Below are 22818 nucleotides of genomic sequence, written 5' to 3'. Positions count from 1 at the left end.
TCACAGAACCCGGGATTAGAACGGGATTAGATCCTCTTTAGGGGACCACTATTCTGCCTACCACAAGCATGAATTCATTTCAATATTTAGGGGGAAAATTATATACAAGAAATCTCCTTAACTTCACTGCTGCTTCTCCTACAATTCATTTTATTTCCAGTCTGCTCACTGGAGGCCCGTTGTTCTGGGCATCTGCTTAGGTTTCCAACTCCAGCAGAATGGGGGGCCCTGGAGCAGGGGGTCCAAGGGGTGTCAGGGGTGGGGAGCCGGTCACACAATGCGTTATATCCTCAAATAAAGGCAGTGAGCAGGGATGGGGTCAGACGTGAGTCTGAGTTGGGGAATACACTTCCGGAAACAATTTTATTTGTTTGGGGACGAGCGACAGCTGGGCGCTGGCTCAACAGGAATTAGCACAGGGGTTCCAAGCCCGGAGTCTAGAAGCTGGGCCCGTCGGGGTGAATCCCTGCTCTTCCTTTGATTGCCTGTAAAAGCTTGGGCAACTCTCCCAGTTTCCAGATGTGTAGAATGGGGCTAACGATCATCTCCCCTTCAGAGGGCTGAGCTCATCAGTACATGAGATAAGAGCGCACAATAGGCGCGGCACCAGGATTAGCTGCGATCAATAGGCCAGTATCTCTCTAAACGCCCTTAACTAAGAGACAAGAAAGCTTTCTAATTAAGAGACAATCGGATAGTTTCAGAGAGCGAAGTCAATAGCTGCTTCCGAGGTTGGAACTGATTTATAAACTGATTTATAAACAGGATCCCAAGCACCTGGCTTGGTGCCTTGCACCCAGCGGAGGAGCCGCCTGTGTTTTTTGAATTACTCTACTCTCTTTTAGCACAGCAACCCCCAGTATCTTGGATCGCTGGAATCCAAATGGGTGCATTTTTGATTCTGGTAAACGAGGTGCCGGGGATGGGAAGCAACTCATTCAAGGTTACAGAGCAAAGCTTGAAGAGAAATCCACCCTCCACGAGGTCAGGGACCTTTCTTCCATTCGATAACATAGGTTTTTTTCATTGCATGCAGACATTTTGTTTGTCAACAAGGGGCTACAATTAAAAAAGAAAAACTCCCCGGGATTCTCAAGAGGCTTAGCTGATCTCTTCCCTCCCAGACTGGGACTGGGGATTCAGTGTCTGCAGAAGAGGTTAGCTGGCAGTTAAATGTTCTTTTAAGGAGCAGGGGCTGGGTGATGGAGAGTCAGCGTTGCTCTGAGGAGGGACAGGTGTCAGGCAATGGGACACCCAGCAAACGCCTCCACACGCAGAGCCAGTCCTCGCCTGGACCCCTCCGTGTGCCTGAGAACAGCTCGTTCCTGACGGCTGAAAAGGGGAGAGTCTCGGCCAGAGGAGGAGGGAAAGTATGCTGTGAGCCCTGCCTGTTCTTCTGGCTGATAACGGACACCAGTGAGAAGCAGGTCCAAGGAGCAGCGAATGAACCCAAGTATCCACTCTGAAGCCCCCATTCCCTCCCTGTGGGCTCCCCAGACAGCAGCCTGAGTGGTCATCTGCAAGGAAGGATCTAGAAGGAAGGAAGAAAGATCAAATCATCCCCTGCCTAAATCCTTCAATTGCCTCCCACTGTGTCTTAAATAAAATCTAAATTCCTGCCACGCCTTGCAAGGCCCGGCTAGGCCTCCCCAGTACGGGCTTGAGTCTTGCTTGGTGCCTTGTTTATAGACACTTGAGCCATTGGGGCATTTTTCTCTCCAGCTCTTTCCCGTAGCAGGGCCTTTGCACATGCCCTCCTCTCTGTGTCCGGACAACTCTCCCCTGTCTTCAGAACTCAGCTGCCTTTGACCCTTCAGAATAATCTTGTTCTCTTCTTGAATTTGTTCCCAGCACTGTTCTATCTCTTCATCGCCCTTATCACAGCTTCTAATTCTGTTTTCTTCTGTGTTTCCTTGGTTAACTTGAGAACAGAGACTGTGACAGGCAGAATAATGCCTTTCCCTCCCACTCCCATCCCCACGATGTCCACCTCCTGATCCCTGGAATCTGCGATTATTCTAGATTCTCTGGGTGAGCCTTAAATATAATCACAAGCGTCCTCATGAGAGGGGGCAGGAGGCTCAGTGTCACAGAGAGAATCAGAGAAGGAGATGTGACAACAGAAGCAGGAGTTGGAGTGACCTGGGGCCACGAGCAGAGGAATGCAGGTGGCCACCAGAAGCTGGGAAAAGGCAAGGAGGTGGAGTCTTCCCAAGGGCCTCCGGAAGAAACCAGCTCTGCAGACACTTTGATTCTGAGCTCAGTGAAACTGATTTTGGACACCTGACCTCCATAACTGTAAGATAATAGATTTAAGACACTGAGCTTGTGGCAATTTGTTACAGCAGCAACAGCAAACTTATACAGGCCATGCCTGGCTTGTGCACTGCCCCACACCTCAGGCCTCGTACAGGGCCTGGCATGTAGCAGATGCTCAGTGAATATCCATTATGGAAATGAAGGGATGAATGTAGTCTGAGGGCCAGAAGACAGTGTAAAGAGAAAAAAAAAAAAAAAAAAAAACCTCATGCAGCTCTGGGCACAGCATGAGCCTCAAGTTGCTCATTCACTCACTCGTTCATTCATTCATTCAACAAACATTTCATTAGTGCCTTCAGCAGTAGGCACTGTGCTGGGCTTTGGGTGGAGACGGGTGAATGAAACAGACATGTTGCCAAGTTTCATGGAGCTGACACTCTGGTGGAAGAGATGGACACAAACCATGGCACTAGGGGGCTCCAAAGAAAGAAGGAGTTTGAACACTAGTCCTTCACAGAGCCCCTTTATGTATCTTGCCACAGCAAATGTCACACAAGCTTGGATGTTAGACCCATTTTACAGGTGAGAAACTGAGACCCAAACCGAGTCAGTGCCACACTCAAGGCTTCAGAGGTAGGAAGGGGCAAATCTGGGTTCCAAACCCAGGTCTGTCTGTCCATGTAGCCCTCTTGACTCCACCCTACACTGTGCCATGGCCAACATGGTGCCAGGATTCAGAGGGGAATGGTGGGGAAGAAAGAGGTCCACCCAGCCGGCAGAGCACAATCACAAATCCCACCATGCCTGTGCCGGCCACACGTGGGCTTCTAACAGAAAACTCTCCCTTCGCGTGTCCTGAGGATAATGAGTGAGCCAAGGGACCGTTAACCCCACAGCTTCTTTTGCAAAATAATGTTCTAGATCAAAATGCTGCAAACAATTTCAGGAGAACAGCCTGGAAGTGGGTGTCTTGGGTAGGGGGTGAAACAGCTCTAGGAAAGCACCCAGGCTCCTCCCCCATAGAACTGGGGGGTCATGGGCTGTCAAAGGGCCTTTTCTCCATTCACTCTCTTCCAGAGAAGTGGAAATGGATTATGCTGGAGGTGGTGGTGGGAGCCCCCAGTTTATGAAAAAGCCGGGCAATTTTTCCCTAATTGACTCCGGGGCAGTTAGCTGAGGTGATTCCAGCTGGTGACTCACAGTACGGTCCTTGTCGGCTGCCAGGTGAGTGGCCCGCACACCACAGGTATGAGGCTGCCTTAGGCTTGAGCTTCACCAAAAAATCCCAATAATGCAAGACTTCAAAACCCACTCTATCCCTTTGGACACAGCCCAGATCTAGCCAGTGTGGGCAGGGGACACGATCAGCTTGTCTTTAGTGGGTGGTTGCACCTGGGTGTTGCCCAGGTGTGAGGTTGGGTCTTCATTCATTTCCTAGACCTTCACTCATGGCGGATTAGGTTTGGAGGTGTGACCTGTGGCTGAGGACCTGGGATTTTTCTTCCACTGTGTGAAGCTCACTGGCTCTGGAGGAAATCAGCCCCTAGACCAGCACTGCCCAGTGGGACTTTCTGTGACGGTGGGAAAGGTTCTTCACCATCCAATGTGCTATCCAATATGGCGGCCACTAGCCCCATGTGGTTAGTGAGCGGTTGTAACGGGGCTAGTGTGGCTGAGGAATTACAATTTTAATTATATTTAATTTTAATTCATTTAAATTCAAACAGCTGCATGTGGCTAGTGGGTACCATACTGAACAACACAGATCTAGACTTTGGTCCCAACCAGCCAAGCCAGACCTCATCCCACCAGCCTCTATCTCGACGTCAGCTACAGTGCTGCAAACATGGCGGTGCTGGAACCATCCTTGGGGCCCTAGAACAGGAAGTGGGCTGTGCTGAGCCCCAGAAGGGACGGGAAGGGGTGGTCTGGCTTGCCTGAGAACAGGGAAAGATCTCTTTCTTAAGTCCAAGAAGCCAAAACATCTGATGATGTTTCTCCACCATCTCACAGCCCAGCACCTAGTCTCAGGTCAGCGGCCGAGTGCCCTGGAATTCGTGGGCTGAAGGCCGTTTGGGGTCCTGTCGTCCATCTACATCCTTTCAGAGGTGAGAACACTGAAGTCAGAGGTCACCCGGCAGGGACCTGAGAGAGCTGGATATTGAAGCCAGGACTCCAGCCCACTCCTTCAGAGCCCACTCCCGACGTCTGGGTTGTAAGACTCCAAAGGCAGCCCTGCTCAGGTATGTGGTCCCTGAGATCCCTGGCACCTGATTCTGTTGCCAATTTAAACTTATTTAGCGCATAAAACAATGGTCAGCCCAGAGCAGATGGCTCCCCCTGTGACTCAGACTTCGGGGGAGACCCTGGGTGGCTGCTCACCAAAGATGGAGTCTCTCAGTCCCTTTAGCTCTCTGAGCCTCAACTTCCTCATCTGTAAAATGGAGCCGATCATACTTACCTATGGCTAGTCTAATGATCAAATAAGATACTATGTAGCAATTGTCCTGCATTTGGTAAGACTCAACCCATATGCCTCCAACCCATTGCCTTTAAGCATGGACCGGCCCGGACATGGCTCTGCCACGGACCCAGTCCCCATCCTGCGACTTCCCAAACATGGAGGTACCTGGCAGGTTGAAATTCTTCTGCTGCCTTGTGCACTGCGGAGAAGGGTGTAGGGGAGAAGGCGGCGTGGCGCTGGGAGGGAGTGGGGGTGCTGGCGAGGAGGGCGTGGACGACGTCGTGGACGAGGGGTTGCTGCTAGAGTCTGGCTGGTAAGGAACAGGGATGTGGTCCTGCAGAAAGAAAACAGGGCAGGGGGCAAGGGGGCAGGCAGGGAAGCAGAGACAGCAGTGAGGGTGAGCAGCACAGGAAGGGACCCCACCCCGGCATCCTCCACGCCTCTTCCACTTTCCTCAACCACCAGATCCTTCCAAAGTCCCACCCACTTCTCATCCCCACCGGGTTGCGTGCAGCTGTGGAAGGAACAGTTTCTGGAATCAAATTCCTGTCCAGGTCCAATGCCTGGACCGCAGCCTGAAAGATTACCACGTAATGAAAGCCACGGAGATGACAGCCACACTGGCTGAGCCTCTTTGATTTGGGAAAGTCCCATGCAGAGGTGCCCAGAGTGCTCTTCCCATCCTAACACTTCTCCTCCTGAGTGTTTATTAAAGAATCAGCAGCTTGACAGCTCAAGAGAGAGCGTGAGAGCAAGCCTTCAGCATCTTCCCTCGCATCTCAGTTGGAACCAGCACTGCCTCTCCTGGCCCTTGGAACTGCTCTAAAGCAGAGATGAAGACAGAATCTTTGCATCCTCCGAACGGCGCTGGTCAGGGTGCGGTCAGCAGCCGAACAGTGGGTTGAATAGTGTCCCTTAGAGGACACGTCCACTCAGAACCTCAGAACGTGACTTTGTTTGAAAAAAGGTCTTTGTGGGTGTAATTCAGGTGAAGATTTTGAGATGAGATCATCCTGGATTGGAGGATGGGGGCTAAATCCAATATCAAATGTCCTTATAAGAACCAGAAAAGGAGAGACACACAGAGGGGAAAAGGCCATGTGAAGACCGAGGCAGAGGCTGGACGGATGCTTCCACAAGCCAAGAAACGTCAAGGATTGCCGGAGCCACCAGAGGTCAAGAGAGAGGCAGGGAATGGATTCTCCCTCCGAGCCTCCAGAAGCAACCAACCTGCTGACACCTTGATTTCAGACTTCTGGACTCCAGACTGCGAGAGAATAATTGTTGTCTGAACCTCCCCGTTTGTGGTAATCTGTTACAGCAGCCCCAGGAAACTAACACGAGCAGAATCCCGAGTGAGGCAAATGCAGATTCAGAATCCCATGGCCACTTCTTCCCTATGCGCCCAGAACACAGTACTTAACCTCTCCATTCCTCAATTTTGCCCCCTGTAAAATGGGAATAATACTAGCAAGTCTCAACATCCTAAAAAAGCACCCTCAACATCCTTCCTGCCTCTCAAAGCCATCAGAGCTGAGAGTTCTCGGGGACACCTTCATCTGTTCACTCATAGGATAGTGATCATTTGGTCCCCAAATTACTCAGCAGTCCATCCGTCAGCTCAGCTCCAGGTGCCCAAGGATGGTTTTGTTGCGATCTGGTTATTTGTCAACAGGTGCGTTTATCTGCCAAACTCCAGAGTTGATGTAGCAAACATCAATCAGCATAGGAAGCCCAACGGACATGTCCCCTCCTAGAGTCCAGTCCACTCCCACTTGGTCACATTGCCTCCACGTCAGTGACTTCGCCTCTGTGAGCCTCAGTCTCTCCTCATCCTTCACGTGAGCTAAGAGCACCCACCTTGTGGATCCGTTGTGAAGTTTAAATGTATACGTACCTACACCCTGAGCACTGGGCTGAGGCACTTTGTTATTAACAAATGGGAGTGATGACATTAATGACAGTATTTCTTTTTGCAAGTAAGCTTTTTTATCTGAGATAACTGCAGATCTGCCGGCAGGTGTAAGGAATCATGGAAGTCTCATGCATCGGCCAGACTCAGTTTTCTCCAATGATAACATTTTGCAAAACTAGGGTACAATGTCATGACCCAGACATTAAATTGATACAGGTGAGACCCAGAACATGTCCATCACCACAAGTATCCCTCCTGTTGCCCTCTTTTAACCACACCCGCTTCCTCCCCTCTGCTCACCCCTCTCCCTCCCACCTTAACCCTGGCACCACTTATCTATTCTCCAGTGCTGTATTTCTGTCATTTAAAGAATATTATATAAATTGAATCATACAGTATGTAACATTTTTGGATTGGCTTTTTTTTTCCCACTCAGAATAGTTCTCGGGAGATTCATCCAAGTTGTGGCGTGCACCAATGGTTGGCTCCTTTTTCATTGCTCAGTCGTATTTCATGGTATGGACATACCACAGTTCATTTAACCAATCATCCATTGACGGACAAGTAAGTTGTTACCCTGTGTGGCTCTTGTGAATCAAACTCCTACCAACATTCATGTACAGGTTTTGAGAGAACATAAATTTTTATTTCTCTGGGAATGAATATTTCTAGGTAATACGGTATTAATTTTTAAATTAAATACAAAAACTGTTCTCTGGAGGGGCTGTACCATCTTGCACCAGCGATGTGTAAGTGATAGATTTTCTCTGCATCCTCACCAGTGTCTGGTGGTGTTCCTATTTTTTTATTTTAGCCATTCGGATAGGACCATAGTGGTTCTCACTGCAGTTTTAATTTGTATTCTCCTAACAGCTAATGATGTTGAACATCTTTTCAGGTGCTTGTTTTTCCATCTGCATACCAGTCTTTGGTCTTAATTACTGTAACAATATAAGCCTTGCCATCGGGTAATTCTGCCCACTTTCTTCTTTTTCAAAATTGTTTTTACCTCTTCTAGTTCCTCTGCCTTTTCATATAACTTTTAAAATTCTCCTGTTCTTATCTACAAAAAAGTCTTGCTGGGATGTTGATAGGAATTGGATACCAATTTTGAGGAGACTTAGCATCTTAACTATGTTGAACCTCCCAATCCATGAATATAGTATGTGTATCAGTTCTCTAATCAGAAAAATAGGAACAGAGGTTTATGTCTTTTGTCCAGTTGGAGAAGTTTTTGACCATTATTTCCCTGAGAGCTTTTTCAGCTGGTGTCTTTCTCATCTCCTTCCAGGACTCTGATGACACCAGTGCTATATCTTTTATTCTAGTTCCAAGGGTCCCTGAGGTTCTACTCCTATTTTATTTTAGTCCATTTTCTTTCTGTTACTCAGACTGTAATTGCCCCTCCTCTGAGAAGTCCCCCTGACCTCCTGCTCCAGCCGGTAAGCACATTGCACTGGGACTAGCCCTGCACACAGCCTGAGCTTCCGCTGTTACTTCAACACAATCACATCTCAGCTCACGTGCCTCTAGGTTAGGAGCTCCCCAGTCTCAACACTCAGCAATGTGCCAGGCACAGTGTGGTCCCTGGTTAAATGTGCCCTTGATGAAAGAAAAAGCAAAGAAATGAAGGGAGGGAGGGCTGGAGGGATGGAGAGATGGAGGGAGGAAAAGGTTTATCTCCTCCCAGTAGCCTGTGTCTTATTCATCTTGGAATCTGCAGAATTTAGAAACAAAAACATAAGAGCTGGCTGATAAATGTTATATGAATCAATGAATGGAAAGGCAGGAGGGATGGAAGGAGAGATGAAGTGGGGAAAGAGGAACTGTCTTAATGGAGATAATGGTTATTTCTACTTCCTTAAAGGCAGAGATTCAGTCTTTCTCATCTCTGTAGCTCAGGGCTGATGTGAATGAATAGAATCAGCAAAAGAGAAAGTTGCATATGGCGCCCACATTCCCTGGCAGAACTGCAACAGGAGGGGAAATTCCTTCCTCGAGTCAGACCCAGATCTGTGTCCCAATGAGACCGGCAGCTGGAGGCTGTTTTCCATCAGAGGGAAAGTCAAACTCTACCAGATCATGCGGGGAAGGGCTAATGGCAAAACTCCTCTTTCTGAGTGCAGCTAAGGCGTGGAAACATCCTTCAGAGACCACCCAGTCCCACCCCTTCATTCTGCAGATGGGGACACTGAGGCTCAGAGGTGCGGTGTGACTTGCTGGAGTCATACAGAGAGTTAGTGGCCCAGGTCCCAATCTCCAGCCCAGAAGCAGAAACACAGGGTTGAGCCAAGTAGTAAGAAATGCACATCAGACTCTAAGAATCAAACAGAAGCATGTTCAACTCCCAAGTTCCCTCTTCACCCAGTGGTGCACTGTCTTGGACATAACAGTGATAGTAACTCTCTCTCCCAGGGAATCTTCCTAAGGAAACTGTCCCCCACCCCAACCCAATCAACTTTGGTGAATGGACAGTCCTAAACAGCCATACTTGTCTTGTGACTGCCAATGCCCATGCCCAACTCAGGACCACAGGTCAGGACATAATGGCAGCTGGTCAGTGACCTATGATATGGAATAAAAAGATGAGCTGGACCGAGAGGAAGAATACTGGAAGGCAGCACAAGGGTAGAGAGGAGATGAGGTTCAAGAGAACAGAGGAGCCACAGGAGGCCAGAGAACAAACCAGCTGAAGTTACGAGGAGTGGGAACGACACGGCAGCAGAAGTGATGACGGAGAGAAAAAAGGAGAGGAGAGGGTGAGGAAACCAGTCAGCAGTAATGGATCAGAGTGGACCCACAGAGAGGAGACAAGCCACGTGAAGTCATGATGGAGGATGAGAACAGTGACCCGCGATCTCGCTGCAGGTCCAAGGAGCTGGCCTGAGCATGAGACAGTCCTCCACGTCTACTTTCCTAAGACCTGGCTCCTGAGCCGTGATTTCCCTTTCTCTCATTGCCCCATGCCCATCCTTCCAGCAGACAGCTCCTTTTGCTGAGTTAGCCTAGGTGGGTCTCTGTTCCTTGCAACCAACTAAAAAGGGCAGCCAGCCTGCAGCCACTTCAAATAGTCTCACTGCAGCAGGCAGATCTTCGGCCTCGGACAGCACTGCAAAAGGGACTTTGGACGCTTTGATGTGGAAACGCAGGAGTTGTAGACTGGTCCCCGAAGGAGCCAGCTGATGCTGCTGCTGCTGCTTCTCCAACCTCTTCATCCTCCTCCGTCTCTTCCATCCTTCCATCCTCCTAGTCCTCCTCCATCTCCTCCATCCTCCTTGTCCTCCATCTCCTCCATCCTCCTTGTCCACCTCCATCTCCTCCATCCTCCTTGTCCTCCATCTCCTCCATCCTCCGTGTCCTCCTCCACCTCCTCCATCCTCCTTGTCCTCCTCCATCTCCTCCATCCTCCGTGTCCTCCTCCACCTCCTCCATCCTCCTTGTCCTCCTCCATCTCCTCCATCCTCCGTGTCCTCCTCCATCTCCTCCATCTCCTCCATCCTCCTTGTCCACCTCCATCTCCTCCATCCTCCTCCATCCTCCTTGTCCTCCTCCATCCTCCTTGTCCTCCTCCATCTCCTCCATCCTCCTTGTCCTCCTCCATCTCCTCCATCTCCTCCATCCTCCTTGTCCTCCTCCATCTCCTCCATCTCCTCCATCCTCCTTGTCCTCCTCCATCTCCTCCATCCTCCGTGTCCTCCTTGTCCTCCTCCATCTCCTCCATCCTCCTCCATCCTCCTTGTCCTCCTCCATCTCCTCCATCCTCCTCCATCCTCCGTGTCCTCCTCCATCTCCTCCATCCTCCTTGTCCTCCTCCATCTCCTCCATCCTCCTCCATCCTCCTTGTCCTCCTCCATCTCCTCCATCTCCTCCATCCTCCTTGTCCTCCTCCATCTCCTCCATCTCCTCCATCCTCCTTGTCCCCTCTCCTCCATCTCCTCCATCCTTGTCTCCTCCATCTCCTCCATCCTCCTCCATCCTCCTTGTCCACCTCCATCTCCTCCATCCTCCTCCATCCTCCTTGTCCTCCTCCATCTCCCCATCTCCTCCATCCCCTTGTCCTCCTCCATCCTCCATCCTCCTCCATCCTCCTTGTCCTCCTCCATCTCCTCCATCTCCTCCATCCTCCTTGTCCTCCTCCATCTCCTCCATCCTCCTCCATCCTCCTTGTCCACCTCCATCTCCTCCATCCTCCTCCATCCTCCTTGTCCACCTCCATCTCCTCCATCCTCCTCCATCCTCCTTGTCCTCCTCCATCTCCTCCATCCTCCTCCATCCTCCTTGTCCTCCTCCATCTCCTCCATCCTCCTTGTCCTCCTTCTCCTCCATCCTTCCATACTCCTTGTTTTCCTCCTCTTCCTTCTTCTTTCTTCCATTCCTCCCTCCTTCCTTTTCATCCTCATTTCTCTTCTTTCTTCCTCCTATTCTTTCTCTCATCCTCTTCCTCTTTCTCCCCTTCTTCCTCCTCCTCCTCCATCCCCTTTCTTCCTCCTCTTCTTCCTCCTTCTGGTCCTCTTCCTCCTCCTCATCGTCTATCTTCCTCATCACCAAGCTCTTCCATGCCCTGCGCATCCAGTGCTGGACTCAACCCTTTACACATATCACTGAACCGAGTCCTCTCTACAATCCCAATAACGTCTACGATAAAACGCCCATTTTACAGAGGGGAAAACAAAAGTAGAGGGTGGAAGAAACTGAATTTCAAGCCTGGGCCTCTGACTCCAAAGTGCACACTCAGGCCATTATGATGAGTGACTAAGCTGGGCTTTTGTGAACCTGGATTAACTGAGCTAGACGAGAGAGGAGACAGACAGCAATGAAAAGGAAATCTCCAGACCAAATTGGCTCAGAAATCTATTGCACTAACCACATCATCACCTGACAAAAAGAATCTGCGTGAAGCCAGTGAGAAGAGAAAGAGGGGTAAAAAATAACCCAGCTCTGTGATAGGTCCGGTCCACCTTCATGTCAGAGCCACTTTCTAAATAGACGTTAATTTATTTCTCTTAACAAATCCTCCTGCTGGCAGACAAGCAGGACAATGTCACTGTCACGGGTCTATCTGACCCATGTTCCTGTCCCATCTGACACTGAGGCTCACTGCGTCTGTAAAGCCAGAGAAAAAGGTCTCGAGATGGCTCTGAGCCACTCAACCCCCAAGAGGTCACAGAGAAAAGGATGGTTATGGTTGCGCCCAGCTACTTCCCAGGGGCCTCACCGTTTGAGCCCTGTGAGCCTCCCAACCCCAGATGCAGGGCTTCCCTCCCTTAGAGACCTGCATTTTTTACAGGCGACAAAGGAAAAGTGGACCCAGCCAGACTCTATGATTGGAAGCCCAAGATGTAAGCTGATATTAAGAGCTAGAATTTCCTGGACACTTAACCACGTGCCAGCAACCCCTCCACGTGCTTTTATGCTGACGATTTCATTTCATCCCCGCAACAACTCTCTGCCCTCTTCACCCACCAGGGGACATTTTAAAACATAGCCACAGATCCCTTAGACTCTTCCCATCGACAGGTGGGCTCACGCCTCCTCCCCCTAAGTCTGAGTAGGCGTGTGACTGCTTCCAGCAGAACTGACACCATCAACCCCTGGCCAGTGACAAGCCAAGACAACGCACGGGCTTTTACATGGCTGGGTGACAAAAGCCATTGCAGCTTCCACCTCACGTGCTAGAACAATTGCTCTTCAAGCCCCGAGGTCCCAGGCAAGACGCCCGACTACCCTGAAGCAACCACGCTGTGAGGAAGCCTCGGCCACCGGGCAAGACCACACGTGTTATGCCCAGCCTTGGACTCATCCCAGCCCAGGCACCAGGGATGTGAATGAAGGAGCCTTTAGCTCAGGGGTTGGCAAACTTTTTTTTTTTTTTTAAATGGCTGGAGAGTAAATACTTTCGGTTTTGTGAGTCAAGTAGTCTCTGTTGTAACTAGTCAACTCTTGCCTCATAGCATGAAAGCAGCCATAGACAGTACGGGTGTGGCTTGTTCCAGTGCAATTTTACTCACAAAGACAGGTGGTGGGCTGGACTGAGCCTGTAAGCCCTAGTTTGCCAATCTTTGTTCTAGGTGATTCCAGCCCCCAGCTGTGTGAGTTTCCCCAGCTGAGTCTCTGGACGTCGTGGAGCAGAGACAAACCATCCCTTCTGTACCCCTTTCCCAACTCCTGACCCATGGACCCCACAAGCTTAATTAAAGGTTGTTGTGTCCATCACCAAGTTTGAGGTGGTTTGTTTGTACAGCCGTGGGTAACTGGAACACACCCATTTTACATGCAGGAAAGCTGAGGCTCGAAGAGATTAAAGTACTTGCCCAGAGTCTCACAGCTAGTAAGTGGAGGAAGCCAAGACTGGCTGCCAGGACTGCCTGCCTTCAGAGGCCAAGTCGTATCAAGTCCTAAGATGATGCCACAAGCAGCCAGATGGTGAATGACGGAGATCCAGTAGTAAAAGCAGTGGGTGTCTTCATGAGACAGAAAGAGCATATGGGCTATGGTGGAGGGGCACGGAAAGGGAGGTCGGAGATGGAGGGAGGGACTGAATTGCGCCTGGCCTTGCCGGCTGCAGTGAGGAGTTGGATTTGTTTCCTCAGTGCAATCAAAAGCCACCGGATAGTTTTTAAGCAGAGGGAGGTGCAGTTCGAATTATTCATTAAGAATCACGCTGGCTGCTGTGTGGAGAATGGACTGAGGAGGCGGCCACGCCTTCACCAGCCCGCTGCAGAGAAGGGAGATTATGTCTTGCCAGTGAGCGCCCACACCGCCGTCATGATGCCCTTCTGGGCCCCGAACACAGCTGCTGACTTCCCATGTGCCCGGGTTGATCCACACTTCATCCACCTTCCACACGAAGCCATGAAGACATTGTAGGGCTTGACAAGTCACCTGTTGGCATCTGTAACCTTTGCCTGTTCCCGTGAGGCTGGAAGTGTCCCTGAGATAGCTTTGGTGCAGTCTGACCCACAGACCAAACAAAAGACATGGAAGTCACGCTGGAAATTTCCAGGCCACGCTGGAAAGAAAGATGCACAGGGTGGCCCACTGCTGACCGCCATCTGAGGACCAACCAGAAGCCAACCTGACTGGCTACGGCTCAGAGCTCGGCACCCCAACACATACCCATCTACCTAGCTTCCAGCAGAAGCTCAGAAATAGACTCCTACCCCTTGGTGGTTGGATTCAGCAGACGTGTCAGAATGCCCAGAACCATGTGCGGAGCCAGTCCCGGCAGGTGATGAAACAGCACACAGAACAAAGAGGGTGGAGTCTGGACCACCAAGGACCCTCTCAGGCTCCCCTCCTAGCTCTACCGTGCCCCGTCAACACATTCATTCTCATTTCCAGGTGCCCACTATCTAAATTAGACAGATTTCTGGTGCACTCACTCTTCACTGATAGCTGGATGCCCCCAAGCTTTTCCAGCCACAAACCGCACAGAATGAGGAGCGCCCAGGTGGGCTGGGAATTAAGGGCAAAGCCCCAGGATCAATCCGCCGAGTCCTGTTAGAGCCTTCCTCCCTCCCGCCCCTTGTCTGGCAGCTCCAGCCTGCCCCGGCCCAGCAGAAGCACCACCCCCTCCCCTCCAATCTCACCTTGTTGATTTTGTTGGTTTTGGGGAGTGTCTGACTGATGTGCAGGTCCGAATACCGGGGTGGCTTTCGTAGAGGGTTGTTGATGTCACACGGGACGGACTCTGTCCGGACTAACCTTGCTGGATCCGTAGGGGTAAAAACAGCGATTTGGGAGTTTAAGTACCACGTTCGCTACACACTGTGAGGCCAGGAAAGCAGAGCTCTGACCCCACCTCAGAGGGCCACCCTCAAGGCTGGAAGGGAATTCTCTAAAAATGAATGTCATTGTGTCACAACAGTGAGACACTGCTCCCGCTAACCAGGGTTGTCTGTGGTTTCTAAAATGTTTATATTGTCAATATATAACTTTTGACAAGTAAAAATTATAATAATGAAACTGAAGCTATTAGAGTCCCTCCCCGACCCTATGCCATAATTGTTGCATGTTGGCATTCATTGCAGAACTGAACATCCTTTGAAAGACAAGAGGTTCCTGATTTCTCCGGGGCTGTCAATCGGGGCTGTCAATCAGTGGACAGGCTCGTTGAGGCCACCTGTCCCTGCTCCCACCTAAGCTTGTCTTAGGATCATCTTTCATTCCTTGTGAGATTTCTCAGGCCCCAGCAGTCTGAAGCAAGTCAAAACACATCTGTCCTGAACAAGGCCACTGTGGAGCCTTGAAGGAAGGTCTCAGCTCCCCCAGCCTCCCCTCTGCCCCACCCCTAAAGGCACACGAAAAGCGGGACATGCAGGGGATGCTAAATAAATGTGTCCTGACCCAAACCACATCACCCAAGCCTCTCTCCCTGTTACCCTTCTGTTATTTCTACTATTTACAGGGACCAGAGCGAGGGGCAAAGTCAGAAGCTCACATTTGATGCCAGATAATGTCATTTGTTCACTGTTTTTTCTTGTGGGTGTGGGGTGGGGACGTTGGTTAGCCTGGGCTGCCATCACCATGGAAACCAACTATATTTTCGCCTTCCTACCAAGGAGTTGGGGAGCAAGAAGCTGGTGGACTTCTGGAAAGTTCTGTTTGCTTCGCATAAACAGCACCTGCCGCCTTTGAGTGAACGGGTGTGGCCATGAAGGCGGGTGGGAGGGAGCCCTTCTCCAGATGCCAGCCTCTGAGAGCGGGTCGCCTCCCAGCAGGCTGGTTCTGGTCTCCACGTGGGAGTCGGGCTCCAGGAGCGCCCACTACGGAGGGGAATCTGGTGGGTGGCAACTTCCCCAGTGAAGCTGACCCAGGACCAGGGCTCAGGAGCGGTGAGAATTCAGGTTGAAAACAGCCTCGTGGCGTGTATACGGCTGTCCCAGGAACAGATGGTTCTTAATTAAGAATGTGAGGTAAGAGGGGGCAAGAAAGGGGCTGAAGACTTTTCCTTCTCTTGCAATTTCCTCTCCTGCTGGAGGAAAGCAGTGCAAAGATCATCAAAAACCCACGGCCCATCGGCTTCGGAACACACGCCAGCACTTTCGGCAGCAATCTGCCTCAGCCTTTAGGTTTCCCTTGGGTTCGTTGGAGAACAGGGCAGACTCCCTTGAGCCTACACTGACCCGTGCCCAGGAGAGCTGGGAGGGCTGCAGGAGGAGGATGAGGACTGGCAAGCTGTGTTCCCCAAAGTTGGCTCTAAGCTTCCATCCAACCTATCAATGGGTGGGGAGGTGGGTCGTGGGTGGCCGGGAGGGGGCCAGCAAGAATTTAAAAAATTTTAATCAGTTGCTAACATTTTAAAATAAGTATATGGCACATAAAACTATTTGGACTTTCTTTTTGAAACAGGAAAAATGCCACATCGCAGGGTCACGTGGCTGGAGCAGCCACCCTTTCTGGATGGTACCTGGGCTCTCCTGCCACTTTGCGTGGCCCCCTGCAGCCAGCTTCTCTCATTTAGGGTGCTTGCTTGGTCCTGGCAGGCATCTGGGTTTGCATTCAGGGCAGTGCTCCTCGACTTTAAAGCACAGGCAAATCGCCTGCAGGTGTCATTTAAAACAGATTTTGATTCAGCAGAACTGGAGTGGGGCCAAAGGTGGTGCGTTTCTAACAGGCTCCCAGGTGATTCCCGTGTTCCTGCTGGTCCATGGACCACAGGCAGAATAGCAAGGGTCTGGACCAGTGATGTCCGGAGTGTTCTATGTCTGCACTGTCCAACATGGTAGCCACACATGGCTACTGAGCTCCTGAAACATGGTTGCTGTGATGGAGTAATTACATTTTTAAAATTTTTTATTTCGTTGCAATTAATCTAAATTTAAATAGACGTGGCTGGTAGCTACTGAACTGAATAGCAGAGGCCTAGAGAGTCCGCAGTGGATGAACTGCAGTGTGGATCGTGGGGTCTGGGAATAATTACCCACAGGACAAGAATCAGGGGAACCATTTTGAAAGCTGGACTGCAAGTCTTCCCAAGGAAGTGCCTCCTATTGAGTCCTTGATGGGCAGAGAAGGGCCTTTCCTTCCCATGAAATTGGTCTTGCTCTTGCACAGTGGAAGGCTGGTAGTGTCTCTCCCAGAGGTACCTCCCTGCCTTGACAGGTTGGCCCAGATACTCCCTGGGCCCCAGGAGATGGAACACAGATGGCCCAAACCAACAGGCCCAAGCAAGACCCTCCCTGTGCCCACTTCTGCAGGGCCAACTGACTGAGTCTGAAAAGCACATAATGGAAAAACAATCAGCCTGCACTCTGTTTAAGCAGGAAGGAAAAGGAATGCGGCTGGGGGAAAGAGAGAAGAGTAAAAATTAGGAGAGAGGACAAGAATGAGAGAAAAAGACTTAGTTAAGGAAGGGGAGATGAATCTGGAGGCTAAAGTATCACAGAGACCAGCGCAGGGGCAAGGAATGGGGAGAACAGGAATTGGAGGTGGATTAAGGAGACAGATTTCAGGAAGAAGAGAGTCAGACGGAAAGAAATGAGACAGGCAGGCATCATGGATCATGGGGTATCCAGAATTGACCATCTCAGATAGCCTGCAGGGGCCCCCACCCAACCCCTACCCCAAGGGCAGTAAGTGTTAAATACTTACCTCCTCGGTGGATGATCAGGAGATGACAGGGTGGGGCTTCTTTGGTGCATTTGTTGTGGCACTTTAACCTGAGAGAGAGAGAGAAGATAGGATGTTTGTATGGATGGATAAATGGATAGACAAATGGATCGGGGTGGATGGAAGGTTGTTGGGTAGATAGATGGATGGATGGATGGGTAAATGGATGGACAAATGGATAAGTGGGTAGATGAATGATGGTTGGGTAGACAGATGCGTGGATGGATGGATGGATGGGTAAATGGATGGAAAAATGGATAGATGGGTGGATGGATGATGGTTGGGTAGACAGATGTGTGGATGGATGGATGGATGAATGGATGGGTGGGTGGATGGGATACTCCAGTGGTTGAGAGAGCTCTGGGTGCTGTGGATAGCAAGATGTGAGGTGACATTGGGCAGCTACTGCAAAGGCATATCCTTGGCATCTAGGAAATGAATTCTGGAGAGAGTTTGCTACCATCTCATTCTCACAGGCTCACAGGTCAGTTGTGGTTAGTCCAAGAGCGGTAGCAACTGTTTCACCAACAGTGCCCACTTGGACTTCACACTTTGAAAGACATTTTCCCCCATCCATCTGTATTTATCATCATCATCCAATACTAATAATCATCTACTGTCTACTTGAAGACTCATTTCCCAACCATTGTACTGAACATTTTATGTAAGCTATGTCACTGGATGTTTATAACAACCTTACAAAATAGGTATTAGATTCTTCCCATTTTACAGATGGAAAAACTGAGATTAACTGACTTGTCCTGGCAGAAATCCTGGGTCAGTGATACCAGAGGTAGACTCATTTTTCTTAAAGGCTCAAGCTATAGGAGACAGCCAGCCAACCATTCCAATTAGGAAGAGACTCGTAACAGGTATTAGGTTTCAAAGGTACTAAGTTTTAGAGTTTAGAGTAAAAGTGTCTTCCTTTGAGACAAGTCCAAGACATCACCTGGCTCTTCCCCATACCGTTGCCAGACTTTGAAGGGTACCATCACCTGGCTTGGTCCTTTTCTTTTGGCATTTTACATCCACAGGGTGGATAAGCACTGTGGCAGATACTATCAGTGCTCCACCCACATCCTTTTGGATTCCCTTACAGTTTTGTGTGCACCAGATTATCTTCCAACAGCCAACATCTTTGGCAGAAGGCCACCCTCAGCCAGCTTACGTGTTTAATATCAAAATACTCTACACAGAGAGGTGGGAATTTTGGATTTGCCCTCCACCCTCTTCCCTTCTAGGGGTTTCACAGTTCTCTTTAACAGCATGGTGTGGAAGCCCACACAAGGACTTGACATTGACTCAATTATTCTAGCTCAGTGATTCTCAAAGTGGAGTCTCCAGGCCAGCAGAATCAGCACCACGTGGGAACTTTTCAGAAACGCAACTTTCAGGGCCCCATCCCAGATCTAACGAATCAGAGACTCTGGAGCTGAGATGCAGTCATCTGTTTATCGAGCCCTCCAGGTGAGGTCTGATAGGTAGGTGCGGAGGTAAGAGAACCACTAGTCTAGCTGATTGTTTTGGAATGTCTGTGCACATTTTCCCAATATTTTATGGCCCTGCGAGGGCCCTGAATTCCTCTCTGATATGGAGATGTTAGACCTGGGGCTACTGGGGGTGCAGAGGGGAAGCCAGGAGGGACGTGGGCAGCATGAAAGAATCACATAGTGGGAGCGTCAGTTCATCTCCAATTCTCCTTCGCTCCGATTGCATCAGGGGCTTCCTGTGCTAACAAGCAATTACATCTCTTGACCACATGCTAACCCCAGCCCCAGGTTTGGACAGGCAACAGTATTCATGAGGAACTGAATAAATTCATTATTTCCATTTGAAGGTCTATTTTTTTTTCTGCTCGCCTGATATTCATGGCAAGCGAAGCTGATTTTCTATCCATGATTATAAGATATGTTTTCATCCTTAAACCAATTCATTTGAGTAAAAAAGGACACAAACGGTAAATAGATAAATGCAGGGCTGCTTCATAAATAAGACAAAATCATGACAGGGTGCTAAGTGGATGGCTGAGTTAGGCTGGAAAGAGTTGGCTGAGAGAGACAGTGTGAGAACTTCAAAAAGAGGCGGCAGCTCTTGGCACCCGAAGTCTAAGAGGGTTGAAAACGTCAGGAGGTACGATTGGTCATGAACATTGTAAAGACTGTATGACTCTGAAAGAAACAAGAGCTAAGATTTACGCATGCACCAGGCAATGGTCTCAGGGCTTTCCATCACTTATTTAACACTCATAACAACCCTAACAAGTAGGAACTTTTGTTACCCCCATTTTACAGAGTGAGAAACTGAGGCTCAACAAATTTGAATAACCTGCCCAAGGTCAAATAACTAGTAGTAGGTCCCGAGTCCAGCTCTAACTATGCCAGATTCTTCTTGCTTTACATCCTGGGGGTGGGGATGAGTCAGGGGAAGGCTCCTGGGGTCTGTAAGTGGCTGAGTCAAAATGTCTTTTTTTTTTTTTTTTTTTTTGAGCCTAAGATGTCACCTTGCTCTCCCTCTACAGAAGTCTGAATTCACAAGGTAATGGAAATCCCACGTTACTGTACCCAGCTTCGTCTTTTCTTTTCTGAGGCCCCCAGATTCTCAAATCTATAGGGAAGGTCCCAGCCCCTGTGGAGATAACTAGCGTTATATCAAAACTCTGATGGGGTGCTCTGCTGTGCGTGAAATCAGCCTTTAATTCATTCCACAAACACTTAACTGGGCCTGCTGGGCCCGCAATGGTCAGGCTAGATGAAGACCCGAGGTTTATAGGGAGGGTTAAAAAACACGAAAACAAACATCGGATATTGCAGGTGTGATAAGATGGTGGAAAAAAATAATACAGGGAAACAGGATGGAGAGTGATGGGAGGGGGAGGGGAAAGGCTTGGGGGTAAGATCGAGACTGGTGGGTCCTGGGGTCAGAGGTTGAAGGTCAATGAGGCTGAAGTGAAGAGAACCAGAGTGCAGTGAAGGCACGAGGAAGGGGAGGTGGGTGGGGCCCCAGCACGTCTGTATTTGATTTACAAACACCGGAGGCCTTGGACGACTGTAACACGGTCGGACTGATGTTTGGGAAGCCCTGAGCTGGGGAGACTGCTGATGCCTAATGACAGCTGAACCAAGAAGTTTCTGCACTCTTTCCTGTTTGAAATTGCTCAACTCCACCCGGAAGCTTCCAGAAAGAGATTCTTCCTTTCTGCCGCCCCCACCTTGTCAAACGAGCCCAGCTGGACGGCTGATGAGCAGATGTGAAGCAGCGGCTTCCTCTCGTGGGCAGCTCCACGAGCAGAGGGCGAGCAACTTAACATAAGCTGTGGACCACGTCCGAACCAGGACCAGGCAGACGAGACCGCCAGTGACCTCGGCCCGTTTCCTGCCTGCCCCTGGCATTTTCCCCTCTGTGTCCCAGTGGCTCGTCTCTCCCACTAACGAAGCAGCCCTCCTCCACCTCTGGCCGAAGCGTGGGAGAAGGAACGTCCATCCTTCCGGCCAGGGCAGCACTGGGACTGGGAGCAGCGCCACTGCTGGTGCAGGAGACCCAAGAGAACGCTCGCTGATGCCCAGACACTTCAACCTTGCACAGAGGTTCACGTGTCAAGGGCGAGAGCCCTCCCATCCAGGACCTGCTGATCGAGTTAGCAGGATCAGCTCAGTGCTGAAACTGCACAGACCCTGGATGGGTGGGGATACAGGGCTCGAGGTCAGACTTTTGCACGATGCAGACATGATGCCCCACTTATGAAGAATCATTTTTCCAGCGGGGAGCACGCACGATTCCACCCAAATTAGACTTCTCCTTTTCACTGCCCATGAAAGAAAAGACCTACTGGCATGCAATTTATTGGTAGACCAGGGCTAAAACACACCTGAGGGCTCACAGGGGATGCCAGGCGAACCTCAGACAGCTTGGAAATTTGGAAAGGATTTATTTAAAACTCTCATTGAAAAGAGTTCATTTTTTTCAACTTCAAAGGCTAATAGGATAAGCCTCAGTTATCAAGAAAAGTTGCTTATGCGGGGTATCTCATTTTCCCAAGGAGCTGCTGGCCAAATGAGACATCCTCTCCGTTTGAAAATTCAATATGAGAATTTATCTTGAGGGCAGGATCTGGATCTTCCTCATCTTTCAGCCACCTTTCCTACCCCGCTTTCAGTGCCTGGCGTGGTGGCTGGTGCGTCACACATGCTGAGATATTGGAGAGATGGAGGGAGAGAGGAAGAGAGAAGGAAAAAGGAAGGGCCAGCAGAAGGGAATGCTACTGGTGTGAGGGTATTAATAGTCTCCATCGAAGCGGGCGGAGGGTACAGCTCAGTGGAAGAGCATGTACTTAGCATGCACGAGGTCTTGGGTTCAATCCCCAGTACCTCCATTAAAAAAAAGTCTCCAACAGATGTTTTAAAAATGATTTCTATTTCTTATAAATGGCATCCTCACATTTTGTGAAATGCAAAAATGTCCCTCTCTGCATTCCCTTCTTCCTTCTGCCTGCCTTCCTCCCGACGTAGGGGTGGGAGACGGGGATCTGACCAGAAGCAAATTGGACCTGCATGGATCTAGCCCGGGAACTGTGGGGGCACAAACGCCCCCTTTTATAAGCCGCCCTGCTGTCCCCTCAATGGATTTGTCACAGCCCTCAGCAGCCCCGTGGAGCGAACACAAGCACCGAGACTGGCTGGGATCAGAACGCTAATCTTCCTGGAGGAGGGACCATCCAGACTCTTGCTGGTGGAGACAGTCACAACCATTTCAAATGGTCCATTGGGTGGTTCTAACCGACTTAGGGAAAGCTTGCTCCAGGCAGCCCAAATCCCTGCTCCTTGCTCTCACCCCACTTCATAATCCACCTGAGAAGGCTCAGCCTTTCCTTACTGAGTGCAAATGGGACATTTTCAAAACCTGGCCCCTAACATCCAATTGAGGACATGTAAAGCAAACACCAGTGTGGGACCAAGCACTCTTACCTAACCCTGAACAACTCTGAACAAGAATCTGTTACACCCATTTTAAAGTTGAGAAGACTGAGCAGCTCAATCACACAGTTAGTAAGTGGCAGAGTCAGGATAACCATTCATTCATGCCTGCAAAAAACATCGCTGCCTTCCTCCTCTGTCAGGTGCTGTGCGAGGCACTGGGGGTGTACAATAAAACAGGGCAAGAATTGTTTCTTTAATCATCTATCTTACAATCATCTACCAAGGAGTTCACTGTCCAGATGGGGGTGTAACCCATCTCTTGTCCTTTCAAACATGAACATCTTTCCACTCATCTCATTGCCTCAAAACTGCCTCCTAGAAACGATCCCATCTGGATTAGAACCAGGTTCTCAGAGCCTTGGGTTGGCAAGAACCACTTTCCCTCTAGAGGCTCCTTTTGAGATCCATTCCATCAGCTAGTATTGACTAAGTACTCGCTCTGTGCCAAGCACTGTGCTCACCCTGGACGTATAAACAGTGCACAAACCAGTCACAGCCCTACCTTCAAATAGTTTGAAGTCTGGTCGGAGAGGCAGGCAGGTAAAGAGACAGACACAACACAGTATGTTATACAGAATGATCGGGACGGGCAGGGG

At 49.9% G+C, this 22818-nt stretch overlaps 1 protein-coding gene across 1 annotated transcript in view; it reads right to left on the bottom strand.

Moving 5' to 3' along the window:
• The window catches only part of KSR2 (kinase suppressor of ras 2), a 376779-nt gene that overhangs the window by 64966 nt on the left and 288995 nt on the right, over positions 1–22818 (bottom strand). Inside the window, exons 8-10 of the mRNA XM_032471653.1 lie at positions 17232–17299; positions 14228–14346; positions 4889–5057 (exon numbers count right to left, since the gene is read on the bottom strand). Coding sequence (XP_032327544.1) covers positions 4889–5057; positions 14228–14346; positions 17232–17299 — 356 coding nt within the window. The remainder of the gene's footprint in view (positions 1–4888; positions 5058–14227; positions 14347–17231; positions 17300–22818) is intronic.

This window comes from Camelus ferus, chromosome 32 (assembly GCF_009834535.1).
Source record: "Camelus ferus isolate YT-003-E chromosome 32, BCGSAC_Cfer_1.0, whole genome shotgun sequence".
Classification (NCBI taxonomy): Eukaryota; Metazoa; Chordata; class Mammalia; order Artiodactyla; family Camelidae; genus Camelus; species Camelus ferus.
This window is presented reverse-complemented; position numbering and strand designations above follow the sequence as displayed.